Source organism: Malaya genurostris, chromosome 2, assembly GCF_030247185.1.
Source record: "Malaya genurostris strain Urasoe2022 chromosome 2, Malgen_1.1, whole genome shotgun sequence".
Taxonomy (NCBI): domain Eukaryota; kingdom Metazoa; phylum Arthropoda; class Insecta; order Diptera; family Culicidae; genus Malaya; species Malaya genurostris.
In genome coordinates this window covers 106,569,149-106,585,749 of record NC_080571.1, presented here as the reverse complement: position 1 = coordinate 106,585,749, position 16,601 = coordinate 106,569,149, and the positions used below count along the sequence as shown (strand labels likewise).

The following is a 16,601-nucleotide window of genomic DNA, read 5'->3' as shown; positions in this document are numbered from 1 at the left end:
TCACAGTAAATTCAATTTAAAAAAACAGTTTTAAATGAAACGAACTCTAGTTAAATTCAATAATTTTTCTAGCATCCAACGATTCGGTGCTCCATCAGTCAAAATGAAGGTCCTACATGAAATATTTTTTGCAGAGATAATGTATTATGTAATGCTATGCAATTTTAAAAATATTCCCAATTATCGATACATACGCTTGAATTATTGAAAATCTCCTAGGAAATTGAAGAAATGTATGCAAACGTTACTTATAAAACTTGTACAAAATTTTATCCGCGGGAGATAAAAAAAATTCCTTGGATTATTCTCGCGGGAAAAAATGCTCTTGTTTATTAGAAATAAAACTGTTACGATTCATTTGAAGAGTAAACTTAGTTATATCAGTACACAAATAAGATCATAGATAAATTGAATCTATTTCTTTCTTGAAATAAAGATACAGCAGGATTGAGTCAACACGGATTTTATCTTATTATATCATATTTTGTTTTGTTGTATGGTATTATACTGCATTGCATTATATCATATTATATTGTATTATATTATATTATATCATGAATATAAGTATTGTGTTATGTTGTATTATGTTACATTATATTATTGCTGTGTTTTAGCATCTTGTGTTATATTATATTCTTTTATATTATGTTTTATCACAGAGAACAGATATCCAACAGATATTCATACGTGCAAAGTCGTGTACAACGGGGATTTTTAATGGATTTTCACTTATATGCTTTACACAGCTTTTTAAAAAAGTTTGTACTAGCTTGGATGTGATATATTATATTGTATTTTATTATATTATATTATATTATATTATATTATATTATACTATATTATATTATATTATATTATATTATATTATATTATATTATATTACATTATATTATATTATATTATATTATATTATATTATATTATATTATATTATATTATATTATATTATATTATATTATATTATATTATATTATATTATATTATATTATATTATATTATATCATATTGTATTATACTCAAGTATATCGACAACGGGGAGGGACAGGGAGTGCAACAGGGTATCTTACAAGTGAATGACTGGATGATGGAGTGGATTGCCAACCTGAGTCACGCGGAGGAAGCTTTGTGTTTCTCCCTGAAGGTCTGAAATGAGTAAGACGCATCCTTCTAACAAACAAACCATCAGGCGGTTTTAAGCTGGTACAGCGAAATTCATTATTATATGGCCGGATGTTCTTGCTGGAAGGCGCCGGGTCCTCAAAACCCATTTTGGCCTTCTTAACAGCAATTATATGAAAGCTATCTGATAATCAAATTCGGATCTACTGTAAGTCTACCCGCATATATTGGTAATGCCTTGAACTGATGGTGGCTTCACACATACATACATACATACATACATACATACATACATACATACATACATACATACATACATACATACATACATACATACATACATACAAAACAATCATCGGGATCAAATAAATTTATCGTTTGGTTAAACCAAAGCTTAGATTCAAATCAAGCAGTGAACTTTCTTTACATTTAAGGGAGAAATCGGTTCAAAGCAATCATATTCTAGCTTGAAATGAACATAAATCTTATTAAAAGTTCTACTAACTGTTTTGTTATTTTAAACATGGTCCATTTCTTTTCGTGTGTGCTAGGTGTTTTGGTGTGTTTTCTTCTTCCGTACTAGCACGTACCGATGCGTACCGGTTTTGCAGCGACAATTTGAATGATGATTTGAAGGTTTTGATACTCATTCGAATCTGGATAAAATGCACAGTATCTTTTAAGACAGTGAGAGCATTAATTTGAATCACGATATGTGAAAATCGGTTTAACCGTGGCTGACCCTTCGAAGTTAGCTCCAGTTTTGGAGCTTCATTATTACCGGTGCGTTCGGAGACGGAAACCGGGGACTTGTAGTCGAAAAGTAGATTTATATATCCACTAACTAACAAGGTTTGCCAACTAGAGGAATTAATCAGCAAATTTTATAAAAATGTGCACCTCGTTTCGTCATCACTTTAAAAAACCTAGACGTAATTTTTCATATTACTTTTTTTCGACAACATCACTAGAAGATTCCGTCAAGATTTTTTTTCAAACTTGAATAAAATCAAATACTTTCTCTGGTATAAACTATCATCACCTGGTCAATTTGTAAACTATCAAGTTAATATAGATTTAAATGTGCCATCCTTGCACAAAAGTTTTTTCTGACTTTTTTTAGAGTATCATGAATTGCGGAGCATCAATCGGAAAGGTGAGTGGATTGAATATTTATGAGGTGAAATAGATTTTAATACCGGATGCTATCAAAATTTTCGCAACAAACGATTTTTTTGTCATTTTCAAAATGTCTACCAATTTTAGTCACCGGCACTCCATTTTTTTCGACAAATCGTGAAAAATTGTCAGTGATATGCAGGCTCCTGTCGAGACAAACATCTAGCTGCTCATACAGCAGATGCTCCGGCTAAGAAAAAACGTTGAAGACCGGCCAAATTAATACCAAAGGCGCCACCATCCAAATATTTGATCAAGAGAGCCAAGGCGAAGCCACAATCAGACAATGAAGACTTTTGTCAAAAACGCTTCCAAAAAGAATAAATTCTGTTTTTTTCTTTGAATAGCTGCAGTCTTTACTTATATTTTTCCATTTTTAGCAAAATTTCTCGGGATGCAGGTAACCGAACATCTTTTTTAAAATGGCCAAAATTTATCGGTTCACTAAATTGATAATAATTGTTTTTTTAAATCAAATGAATCAACTTAGTTTGCTAATCAGTTGTTAGCCAGGGACTTTAGCTTTCCATTGATTTATAGATGTCCGCATAATTTACACTAAGTTAGAAGTTATGAGCTAAAAAGAAAAGGGTGCCAGTAACCGAACACTCTCCCTTATTTTTATTAACATATCCGTCGTTGATTTTACAAATCAATTCAGATAAACAAAGTCGCTGTTTCGAATGTTATCAGTTGGCTAAAAACGAAGACAGCAAAACACAGAACAAAAATCCGCTTCATTTAACCAGAAACATTCATTTTTGAATTAAGCATCATTCATATCTGTTATTGTGCTGAATTGATGTTACAGTAATATGAATGTATTAATATCAGCGAGTAGTGTGTTTTCGAGCAGTTTATAGCAATACACTGAGGTCTTTTTTTATGCGATCTTTTTTTATGCGGTTTTTTTTACGCGACTTTTTTATGCGAATTTTCAGAGTTATGCGGTTTTTTTTATGCGAAGTTTCAGAGTTATGCGGTTTTTTTATGCGAAGTTTCAGAGTTATGCGGTTTTTTTTATGCGAATTTTCAGAGTTATGCGGTTTTTTTTATGCGGTTTTTTATGCGGTACGTAAATTCGCATAAAAAAAGACTTCAGTGTATAATTAAATTTGAGATGTATGTCATTGCTCGAGCTGCCTGCATAATGAATTAAAAATTACAGTTAAAAAAAACAACTATCCATTATTTGTTCCAAGTTTTACTCATCAAATTCAGAAAAAGCAATTAATGTTTTAGCTGTTTTGCGATCGAAGGCTTTTCCGTGTATCATTTAAATTTGACTCTTGCTCGATCACTAAATTTTTCTGTGCAAATCAATGACCGCTGAATGTTTTAAATACGATTGTATCCTTCAGTTATTTGCCTGTTGAATCACATAATATTCCGGCTTATGAGCGGGGATAGGAACAGAAAAACTGAAACCCGTACCGTTTGGTGAATTTGAATTTCGTTTATGAAAATAACAATCGCTTGTGATAAATATTACATCAAATTATAGTTCGGTTCCCGTTGCAAACATAAGTTTAGAGAGTAGGATTGCTTACAGAACACAAATTTGACTGATTGTTTGAAAAAAGAAGTTGACAAAGCATTAAGTGGGAACCATTCAATTTTGCTAAAACCCACCCCTCACAGCAAAGCTCGGCTAACCAAAGATTACCCCAGCAACAGTAATCTTCATCTTATCAAAGTACCATTTTAGCAACGTGTCAGGCTCCGACAGCGTCTCGTAATGTGCTTCTTTATTCGATATAATTATATTTCCCGCCCATATCATAAGAAACAAAAAGACTTCGCGCCCATTAAATAACACAAAAGAAAGACGGAAGTTAATGGCTTTGACTGTACTTTATTAGGTCTGGTCATTGGCAGATAATCTACGGTGAAATCTGGAAATGCCGTAATCGTTTTTTCTAGTTTTATTTTCAGATTCGTTCTGGAGAAAACATTAACAATTCATTGGAGTAGGGTGCTGGCGTATCCGCGGAAATTTGCCGATAGAGTTATGTGGAAACACTCCGCACGTCAGGCCTATTGTGGTCACGTCTTACCTCCACAGCAGCTTGTGACTGAAAGAAGTCGATGTCAATTGCTGCTTGCTCTCGTTCGTGGTCTAGGATTATCGCATCGAATGTTGGTGGATTTTCGTAATGACACTGACGTAACCGTCAAGTATGAAACATTTCGTATCCATACCCCACAGTATCGCTAACGACGTAAACTTTACATCAGTGATGCGTAATTGAATTTGATCATGTCCTGGAGGCAGGATGTTCACTTGCAATATATAAAGCATTTTTATAAAAGAAACGGAGAGGTTAGAGCAAATAAACAGCAGCCAAGTAAGCATCACAAACATTTTCCCTACTACTCCAGTAATAACCAATATTCGAAAGTGGTAAAGTATAGCACATTTCACATTGTAGTAAATTAGTTTAAAAATTTTAGTAACATAGTTAAGAAATACGAACTACGGGGATAACAGATAAAAGCGTTATATCATAAGAAATTTCGGGCTAATTTTCTAATTTTTTTCCTGTTGCCTAAATATTGGGGGGCCATGGGCCTGTCCAATAAATCTTTTGGGAGGCAAAGTGCCTTGCGCCAACCCCCCCTAGGGTGTCCCATTATGTCTTAGCTCGATGTTGTAGCGTCTTTGTTGTTTTCTGATGGTGTTGTTTTTCAGCTGACGAATACTGTGCATTACTGTTTACATTTCATAATGTAAATCTGGGAAACACAAGTGCCGGTGCATTCAGTTTCCATCAACCTTGCGCTTTGAGCCAAAACTTGGACCAAAAATTGTGGAAACTTTCAGCCGTAACTTCCGAATGAGAAATGGTTGGAAGGCAGGGAGCCTCCAAGAGAACCAACGAAATAGGCTGAGAACTTTCAAGAAGCGGAAAAAGCCAAGAAGAAGAGAAAAAATCAATCGCATTACTGTTTTGTTCCCAATTCAATTGAAGACTCGGAAATTCTGAGTTTTATTTCTGATGACATGAGAACATTCCAATAGTTTTCTTTAGCAGGGTTGGCATGTGATCAGCAGATTTTTCTTTCTCTATAGAAAGATTTTAAGAATACTTGAAGAACACCCGACTTATGATCGGAACCCCGGAAACCGCTAGTGTTACATAGAGTTGTAGTCAGTCACGTACCCAGAGCAGGGGCCCTTGCCCTCCCGAATTCAGAAACAGAACGAAGCGTTACGTTATATTTTTTCTATTTAAAAGATATTTTTATTCAGGCCTATTCGCGTACAAGCTTTACGTGGTCGATTGAGCCTTTTTCTAGGGGAAGAGGAGCTTCCATTTCCCTCCTGCGAGGATTGAGAGGCACTTCGTTCGTGGTTTGTCTCGTCATCCATTACCGAATCGATGGTATTGTTGTCGATTTCCGTCTTCTTTTCGTTGTTAGTTGCTGTAGATGCACTTTTTTGTACATTGGTTGCAATTGCTGGTTGGTTGGAGGGTAAGTTGTTAACTGCAGCTGGTGTACTTTGTTCTATAGGGGATGATATGAATTCGTTGAAGGGGATGCTTCATTGTTGTTGGTGACTGTCACAGGTGTACTGGGATTGCTTGGGGTTAGTGTGAAGGAAGCACCGTTGTCCTTTGGTGTAGTTGTCTCCTTGTCCAGTTTATCACATGGCTTACCGTAGTGAACAGCTTTTTGGCAATATTGACATGTGGCCATCTGATTGTCATAGGTAACAAGTGATTTGCACGGGATTCTTGTATCTTGATCGAAAATCACATAAGAAAGTATAGGCCTCCTCAAGCGCATGCGTAACAAACGTACGCCATTTAGAATACCGGGGAAAAAATTCTTGCACTTTTATTTTTCGATAGAGAGAATCTCTCCGTATTGGGACATAGTTTTGCGAATATAAGAATCGGAGACGCTTGAGGGAAGATAATGCACACGCACTTCTATAGCACTATCTTCCATATATACTGGAATGTTGTAGTTAATGTTCTCGTGCTCCACATAGTGCACATTGTTATTGTCTTTTGAGAATTGAACTGCATCCAACTCTTTATAAAACTGGATGTAAATAACATTATTTGTCTTATTGCATTGAAGTAAATGCACACGTTTAATGTCAAGATGCATTTGCTCCTTCAAGTTCTCGTATTGAAAGTCGAATTTTGCACTGCCTGAAGTCAACCTCATTTCGAGGTCGTTCTATTGTTCACTACACAATACTGTACTTGGATTCTTCTGTCCCGAACGTAAGCGGTTTTGTTTTATCGACTGACTTAGATGAGATGTGAAACCGAACTGAGTTACGCTATTTTGAAGAAGCTAGAAAGCGTTGCATACGATAATTTTCTTAAATTGAGGTATACAAATCATATGAGTTATTTTGTGGAAATTATGAATGTTAAAAACCGTTATAAGGGTTAGATTCTTGCGGTAAACGAGTTACGGTGCATTACTTTTAAGGAAGTTATAGGTGTTAGAAAGTGTTATATACGTTGTTCTTGTGTAAGTTATAGGTATTGCGAAGCGTTATATGCGTAACATTTTTGTAAGCGTTACATGGGTTAATTTTTTGAGAATCATAAGCGTTACGAAGCATTACATGCGTTACTATTTTGTAAGCAATAGGCGTTACGAAGCGTTGCATGTGTAACTTTTACGTGAGTCATAGGCATTACGAAGTGTTACATGCGTTACTTTTCTTATAAGTTATAGGTGTTATGAAGCGTTACATGCGTTCCTTTTTTATAAATTATAGGCGTTACGAAGCGTTATGGTTTTATGAATCGTAGGTGTTACGAAGCGTTACAGGAGTTAATTTTTTGTAAATTATAAGCGTAACGATGCGTTACATGCGTTACTTTTTGTAAGTTATAGGCGTAACGAAGTGTTACATGTGTTACTTTTAAGTAAGTTGTAGGCGTTACATGTGTTATTTTATTGTCAGTCATATGCGTTATGAGGTGTTACTGAAGTTACTTTTTTGTAAGTTATAGGCGTTACGAAGCGTTACATGCGTTATATTTTCGTGAGTGATAGGTGTAACTAAGTGTCATATACGTTACATGCGTTACTTTTTCGTGAATCATAAGCGTTACGAAATGTTGCATGCGTCACTTTTCGTAAGTTATTGTCGTTACGAAGTGTTAAGTGCATTACTGTTATGTGAGTTATGACGTTAAAAAGCGTTACAAGCGTTACTCATTTGTTGTAAACGTTACATGTGTTACTCGTTTGTAAGTAACGTTTGTATTACATCCGTTACTTTTTTGAAAGTTTTAGGCGTTACGAATCGTTAACTTTAGTGTATAACGGGCGTTATGAAGCGTTACTTTTTGTAAGTTGAAGGCGTTAAGAAATGTTAGTTGCGTTAGTTTCTTGTGAGTAGTAAACGTTACGTGCGTAGCTCTTCTGTGGCGTTACGAAGTGTTACATGCGTTACGAAGCGTTACATTCGTTACTTTAAATAAGTTTTAAGCGTTACAAAGCATTGCATGCGTTATTCTTTCGTAAATTACAGACTTTACAAATTCTTACATGCGTAACTGTTTTTGTAAGTTCTAGATATTACGATACATTACATGTATTACATTTTTAAAAGGTACTAGCGTTTCGAGGCATTACATCCTTTACTCTTTTGTAAGTTTTTTGTGTTAGGATACGTTATATGTGTTTACAAAAAGTAGTTAGAGGTGCTAAAAAGCGTTACAAGAGTTTTGGCATCGCAATTTTAACATATTGAAGAGTCACTTAGTTGCAAAATCAACTGGAAATGTCAAAATTATGAAATGATTAGAAATGATCCTACATTGACATGGAATACTCTGATTAAAAATAACATGATGACATATCTTATTGAAACGAAAACTTGTATCCCCTTTTAAAAGGAAAATTAGCATAAATATTTTCTAGTGAATTAATTGTTCTATTCTATCCATGAAGGAATCATTAATTTTTTTCTTGATATGCGAGCATTCAGTAAATTGGAACATTTCAATTCAACAAGATTCAACGGTTTTAATATTTATAATGTTACCTACAGTCACGTACTCAGAGAGGGGTACGTCGTATATTGTAAGAATCCGTTTACTATTCACGGAGATACTAATTTTTTTCGCTATATTCGAATAGTTTGAACAAACTGTGTATTCTTCAGCATTCAATTTTGATTCGATTAGAAAATTGACTTTTCCATATCATTTTCTCTAATAATAATTAAAATCAGTGTTGGTGATTGCCGAAAATTTCACAGAAGCTTCTATATTGTATACAACATTTTCAATCCGGTAGAAAATGCTACAAGAACTCGAGTCTCTCAATGCATGAACCGCGAGAGAATTTTTCTACATTCCTTCGCTCCACTTCATACTCTGAGTATTTCTCGGCCCTTAAAAAAAATTGCAGTCTGATAATGATCGCCGCTGTGTGGAATTTACCAAGAGAGAATCGCAAGTTGACAATTATCGCAGAAAATCGAATCGATGATTCGACTTGATGATTCTTATACTAGGTTGCAATATTTCAAAACCCTTGTGTGGAGCATTCACATACATTTTCATAGACACAACTTATACAAAGATTATATGCACATAGTTAGAATAAGCGGCAATAGTAAAATGATTCTATCGCAATTATCCACTGCCTGTATAGAATCGGATCGAGAAACGAGAATAAGCGACCGTTTGTTGCTTCAGAGAAGATCCCCACAGCGGCGTGTCAACCTTTGATTCTCAGAAATATCATCGAGAGAAATTCGCTCTCGCACTGGTGTCGATTCTATGTTAAATGAGCCATGCCGGGTTTTTGTTGTTGCGATGATTTTCAACTCTCTTTGATGGCACTGATTCAATCGTTGAAGAGTTTCCAGCGAACGTTCTTTGATACGATAAAAGCCATCCTTGATTAAAATATTAATTGAATATAAAGCAAATTAATTTCTTTTTTGGGCATCGAAATTGTTTCATAACGATTTACCAGAGTTTGCACTCACTCGGGCTAAGTAAGGTTACATGTCGCTAAGCTTTGTGCAATACCCCGCATTGTCTCGAGAAACATTTTTCTTTCTCGTATCAAACACAATAATGCTCAGAAAGAAAAACACAACACGTTATTGAAGAGTAAAAGAGAGCAATATGAAAGACCCCAAATTTTTGTTTCAATATGGATTGAGACACCTCACTTGCGACTGAAAATGTCGAACGAAAATAATGACGTACCGAAACATAAATATAATACTTCTAAACGCATGGTGAAGTTCGGGGGTGTTTCAAAACGAAATTCCAAATTTTTTCGGTAACTGGCTCCATAAACCAGAAGAGATATCAAGAAAACCCCGCTTTCTCTCTGTCCCCGCTTTTAACCTGTCCCCGCTTTCTCCTACGAAACTTTTAGATGACCTACCAAGTGCTAGTTAATAATGCGGGATTCATTCAAGAGATGTCTCTTCATACAGACATTAGTTCACTGTCGAAACATCATGTTTCAAATATTTGAAAATGTCGATTTGCTAGTATTGTTGAACGAATAAACTTATAAATAAATGGTGGAGAAGTTAAACGTTAGTCACCAAGCCATTTCTGACTACCTACACGTAATGGGAAAAATTCATGAGGTGGGAAAACGGGTTCTGAATATGCTTAATGCTACACAGCTGGAAACGCGAAAAATGGTGAGCGAAATTACGCTTTGTCGGCATGAAACCAAAGGCTTTCTGCACCGAAACCAAAGGCTTTTTCGTGGTAGAAGATGAGCCTGGCCAATAATCGACATCAACATAATCAATTCGGAAAGAAAACTACGCTGTGCATTTGATGGGATCATTAAGGTGTTTTGTATTACGAACTTCTCAGATCAGAGTGAACTGTAAATACTAATCGCTACTGACAGCAAATGATTCAATTAAATCAGGAATTTCTCAAAAAACGACTAGAATGCTCAACAAGAAATGAGAATGTCGTTTTGTTGCGCGTCCAACCTGCGGAGGTTGTACAAAACATCATTTCCGAACTCTGATGGAAACTTTTATTCTACATGCCATACTCCGCGGAATTGGCCCCTTTCGGCTATCATTTGTTTTCATCATTGTCTCACGCACTTTCTGAAAAACACTTCTCTAGTTTTGAATATGTGGAAAAATCCCTCCAAGGCTGGATCACTTCAAAAGATGAACAGTTTTTCCGATGTGGCATTCGTGAGGAAAGATGAAACTATAACGAAATTTCGAAGGCAACTTCTTTGAAAAAAGTACCTATTACTTACAATTAATATCCTTTCAAAAAATCCCATATTTTTACCTGTACTACCTGACCCACTCCGAAATTCGTACATTAGCGAAGAGCTGGAAACTAGAACAATTTACACAATAAATCCTCTAACATATGGGCTGAAAAGTCCCGGGCCTAACACATAGATGGCGCTAGTTTTATTGCAGTATGGAGATTCCATTGATGACTTCGAACGTGGTCATAGAGACACCGATGATGCAGAACGCAGAGGACGTCCAAATGCAATGGTAACGCCAGAAAACATAAAAAATATCCGCAAAATCGTTTTGAATGATCGAAAAGTGAAGTTGCGTGAGTTAGCTGACATCGTGAAAATATCAAGAGAGCGCGTTGGCTTTATATTGCATGAGCATTTGACTATGAGAAAGCTCTATTCAAAGTGGGTGCCGCGTTTGGTCACTGTTGACCAAAAACGTTAACGTGTTGATGATTCTAAGCTGTGTTTGGCCATGTTTAAACGTAACAAACCGGATTTTTTGCTTGATATGTGACAATGGATGAAACATGGATTCATAACTTTACTCCGGAATCAAAACGATCGTTATCTGAGTAGGCAGTGAACCTCGCCCAAAGCACAACAATCGACTGGAAAGGTTATGGCCTCAGTATTTTTGAATATGCGTGGTGTAAAATTTATCGACAATCTTGAGAAAGAAAATATCATTAACTGAGAATATTATATAGCGTTATTGGAGCGATTTTGTTTCACCAAGACAACGCAACATGTCACAAGTCAATAAAAGCAATAGCAAAATTAAATGAATTGAACTTCGAATTTCTATCACATCCACCGTATTCGCCAGATTTAGCTCTCAGCTACTACTGGCTGTTCGCAGACCTGAGAAAATGTTCGCCGGTAAGAAATTTCGTACGAATGAAGAAGTTATCGCTGAAACTGAGGCCTATTTTGAGGCGGCGATGGAATGATTGCGTTGTTCTTGATGGATAAGATAATTTTGAACCAAAAAAATTGTGTTCTCTTTGTTAGGCCCTGGATTTCTCAGTTCATGTGTTATTTAACAGGAATATCGGTATTCGGCAGTGCAAAATAATTGTATCGGTTACATTCGAACTCACGTCAATTCGGTTCTTTTTCTGACAATACCCACTGTGCACTGCTCGATGGTTTGTGTTAAATGCACTTAACCATTCGATAATTTATTTTATTTCGTCTTCGATACGCCTATGCACAACAGTTCAACACTCATAAATCGACATCTTAAAGATAATATACTGCCAAAAAATATAATGCTATGACTGGTAATTTACTTGTTCAAATATTTAATTGCTCTCAAACAATGATTCGTTTGAAGATTAATGGATATTTGGTTCCCGAATAATGAAATTGCTTATAAACCGCAACGTCAACCAGAAAAGGCAATTAAAATGGATTCAAAATGGCCCTGCTATCATTCTTAGCCTTGGGGTTGTGACTTTCTCGAGTTAATATAGCTTCTTTGATTATGCCATCGTCCAAACGGTGCCGGTTGTTTTTAATCCTCTTAAAGAAAAAAAAATCATACGTGCTTTGAATGGCTTCGAAGGATGCAGAATGTTGCAGCTTTGGGCATCGCGTTGCTAAGACGCTAAGAATCTTATTGTCTAAACACCCAATTGTTGAGAAGAACGAAATATTCGTAATACCCTGGACAGCATTTTCAAAGACCAGTTAATGTAACGAGTATCTGAAATTAAGCTTCTCTACTTATCACCAAAATAATTTACGCTGGTCTCATAATTGATTCTTTATTGCATCGCTATCCCGTAGGCCCAACAGAAAAAGTGATACCATCAAATTATTTATGGTTAATTTTATTATTCTTTTTGTCTCTCCATCTCTCTTTATTGCTTCGCCGGGTCCAATCGCACCAATCGTCACTGGCTACCCAAATATAGCTGCCGTTGTGATAACTTTTTTCATCTGCTGGGCACCATTTCACGCACAACGGTTGCTGTTCCTGTACGGTCGGGATTGGCAGCACTTCACCGCCGTCAATGTGTGGCTTTTCTGGGTTGCCGGATGGCTGTACTACGTGTCCTGGTAAGTAGATGCTTAAGCGCTAAAGGCAAAATTTTCTAACTTGTTCGTAACAATCCAACGGAAGTTCGTCAGATTACTGCATTCATGTTAGGGAAATTCTCGTATCGCTCGAAGTAATCAAAACATTCCTATTCAGCAATCTTGATCGCCAGTAATATATGAAATCCAGAATAATTTGTCCAGATGCGATTTTCCGGCTACCTTTTTTCCCTAAAATAAATCGTGGCGAGGGATCGTTTATTTAGTGCATCGAAAACGAAGCTCACGCAGCATAAAACAAAAAAGAACCGGCTCTAGCTTCTTATTTAATTTTTCACATTTCCAGTGGTTTGCGTGACAAGGGTTTTTGAGTGGATACATTTTCCGCTCGTATCATCTATCCTGGCCGGATTATTGCTTTATTCCTATCTTCATCAGATAGTAACAAAAAAAAATCACCCTGCAATCCCTTTCCTTCAAATGAGAAGGTGAAAATTGAGGGCTCAATCTAAGTTGGCTTTGCTTGGTTTTACCATTCCTATGCAATCTTGAGTTTCATTTCAGGAGAAAACGAGCAACATCGTCGTGTCCCTTCTGGCTATTTGGTATTCCGACCAAAATTGCTCCGAATAAAATGACAAAATGAGCTTCCGCTATCTTCGTGAAAAAGTATGTAGTTGTGGAAACACCAAAATGAAATATGTCGCATAGTACGGAGTCTTGTTTGCATTATGCGACCTGTCATAAAAGCACTTCACCGCAAAGTTTCATTACTCTCTCAAAATGAAAAGTAAGCATTTTTTTTATCCATAGGTAAAACAGCACTACGTTGATATTTTTCTCGGTTTAATCAGCTCAGCATCCTTCCATGCAAATTGCGATAGTGCAAAAATCGAAGGCCGTAGTGAAAAAATCGAAGGCTTCAGATTGTATCGTCTTTAATGGAACTTTTACGCAAGGTAGAGAAACTGCTCATTCGGCGAAAAGGAATAAGAGATCCAATCTGCTAACAGGTTCCAGAGCGATAACAAATGCTTTGCATAATAAATCAATTTCTCACACGGAGCAAGACGGGTTATAATGCGTTTTGGTTATTACAACAAGAGGGATTTCAACAAGAAGTTTAGAGAGTTTCAACAAAGTATTCAATTAAGCAATATGTTACCATGATTTCAAGATTGAAAAGCACTAGTGGGTAGCAATTACTGCTTGTATATGGAATTAGCCTGTTTCTCATATAAGGATGTACATTTGGATGGGACAAGGTTGTAACACATGAGCTGAAAAGTCCCAGGCCTAACCCTTAGATAGTGCTAGTTTTATTGCAGTCACCTTTTTTCAGTTAATACTAACGTTTAAAAGACATCTGTTAAAATTCCGCTGACCCACACGGACCGAAGGATGCGGCCAGCATAGATATTTTCCAACGCCATCTGGAAGACTCGTGCAATATTCAATTCATCGACCACTGGCGATCGCCAGCTGAAAGCTGGATTTTCGTGAATCGGAAATGACATATTCTAATGATACTGTTCTAGTTTTAAGTAAGTCGTTAATTAAGATTAGAAAATAACCTGGGAATCTTAGAGCTTAAGCAGTGTGCCTAAAAATATATTGTAATATTGAAAAAAAATCTGTTCAAATTTCATGATATTATATGTATTAGTTTGTGAGTTACTATGCTAACAGTGACGATACTTTACTTATTTTCAAAACAATGGATCAAAAAACAATTTCGTGCTTACACTGCTTTTCGATGGGAAGAAATACCATTCAAGTCTTCTGAGTGGACAATAACTAGCTAGTCTCGTCCAAAGAGCCCGAAAGCACAACAATCGGATGGAAAGGTTATGGCCTCAGTATTTTGGTATGTGCGTGAAGTAATATTTATCGACTATCTTAAAAAAAAGGAAATACCATGAACAGTGAATATTATTTAGCGTTATTGGACCGCATATGGAAAAGAAAAAAAATTGTTTCATCAACCCATCGTGTCACAAGTCAATCAAAAACTACATGAATTGAACTTCGAATTTCTCCCACATCCACCGTATTCGCCAGATTTGGCTCCCAGCGACTACTGGCTATTGGCGGACCTGAAAAAATGTTCGCCGATAAATAAATTCGAACGAATGAAGAGATTATCGCTGAAATTGAGGCAAAAGATAAATCGTTCTACAAAAGTGGTATTGAAATGTTGGAGCGACGCTGGAATGATTGCTTTGCTCTTGATAGAGATTACGTTGATGAATAAAATTAATTTCGTATCAAAACAATCGTTGTTAGGCGGCTCGACTTTTCAGCCCATGTGTTATGAATCTGTTTTAATCCACCTAGTGGTGTAATGGTGCCTTTCTCATATCAACCATACTATCATCTCATATCAACCATACTATCATAATACTGTGGTATTCTTCAAAATAATTTTCATCGATTCTCAAAAGAATAACCGAAATAGATTTGTTTGACGGTCTACTGATAGAAACGATCAATTAAAGTAGTTTTAAGTCCGGATATTTCCGGAACCGAAAGTCGGAATCGGATGAAATTCAGGAATTGCGTATGGAATCACAGGACCTTTCATATAAACCTTAGTTTGTGAAACATCGGTCAAACCATCGCTAAGGAAAGTAAGTGAGATTCATTTGGGAAAATATGATCACTATTTCCAGTGCCTCCGGAATAGGAAACCAAGAACTTTAGGCCAGTTTAGAATTTATATTTGTTTTTTGTTTCGCTGCTCCAAGATACGGTATACCATTTTTGACATATTGTACCCTATCATTCCGGAATCGGAAGTCGGATTCAAAAAATTGAATCTAAGTTCGTGGAATTCGAAGAAAAAAAAGGCGGGTGGGTAATGTCAGAGACATAACTGGATGTCGTGAATACGAAAACAACTGACATGTTCCTTAATATCAATTAGTTGATCAATTGTATGAATTATGCAAGCATTCCCCTTTTCCACATTTTTCGCTAAAACAAAGAAGGCTTCACTTGATCTAGATTACTGTGAATTTCACAGAACGAAAAGTGCAAAAATCAAATCAAACAGTTCTAGATTTGCACTAAACTGAGGATATTTCCCTTCGACTTGCGAACAACAGATCCTAATAGTTCTTTGGAAAACTTTTAGAGCCATTAGAACAGCTGATTTTGTGTAATGCTCTCCACCGTTGCTTTTTCACCAATGCAAATGACTGGCAGCTGTGACGTAATCGCTCTTGTCGGAATCGAAACTAGCTTTGCAAACGACACAAAATACATCTGCTCGCAGTGGCGATAGAATCCAAACTGATCCAATTTTTGTTCAGAGGTTTGTTTTTACCTGATTCCGTTTGTAGCTTTTCCACTAATGGGCGGTCCTAACGGCTATAAAAATAGCCGCATACAGAATTTTAATTTCGATTATTTCATTTCGGATTTGCATTTCAATGAAAGAAACTATCCGCATGCTGTACGGGATTCATTCCTGCCTTTCAGAAGGACCAAATTGAGGAACTCACTACGATATTAAACACTGTTCGGAACATTTTCCTCAAACGATTTGTTGTACAGCAGCAGATATTTTGTTCTCTTCCTCAGAACGCGTTCTGATTGGCTGGTGTAGACATGGGTCAAATGAGACAGGTTTTTCAATAGTGAACTATTGAAATACTTCAATGCTTTTTCTATACACGCTTAAGTTGAAAAATTTCGATTTTATTGGTAGATAGATTACACAAATCCTTTTACGGATCACTGAGCTATGAGCTTTCAAAATACGAGAAAGGCAAACGCGCCTTATGAATTATCCACTTTGATACTCGTTTATACCAAACATTTCAGGAAAGTGTAATTTTGAATTATTTGAGATTATGTCACACAACTGAATATTTTATCATGAAATTGTGATCATATTTCCGATGGCATGTAGCCGAAATTATGTTGATTCATTAGATACAACAAGAGATATTCACGATCAAAAACTTATCATTCTCTCAGAGGGTAAATTTTGAAAAGGCGCCC

General features: G+C 36.2%; 1 protein-coding gene across 7 annotated transcripts in view; it reads left to right on the top strand.

Moving 5' to 3' along the window:
• The window catches only part of LOC131432679 (neuropeptides capa receptor), a 348,242-nt gene that overhangs the window by 217,637 nt on the left and 114,004 nt on the right, over positions 1 to 16,601 (top strand). For all 7 annotated transcript variants that reach the window (XM_058599103.1, XM_058599105.1, XM_058599104.1 and 4 more), the window contains exon 8: positions 12,470 to 12,614. In XM_058599103.1, the coding sequence (XP_058455086.1) occupies positions 12,470 to 12,614 (145 nt within the window). The remainder of the gene's footprint in view (positions 1 to 12,469; positions 12,615 to 16,601) is intronic.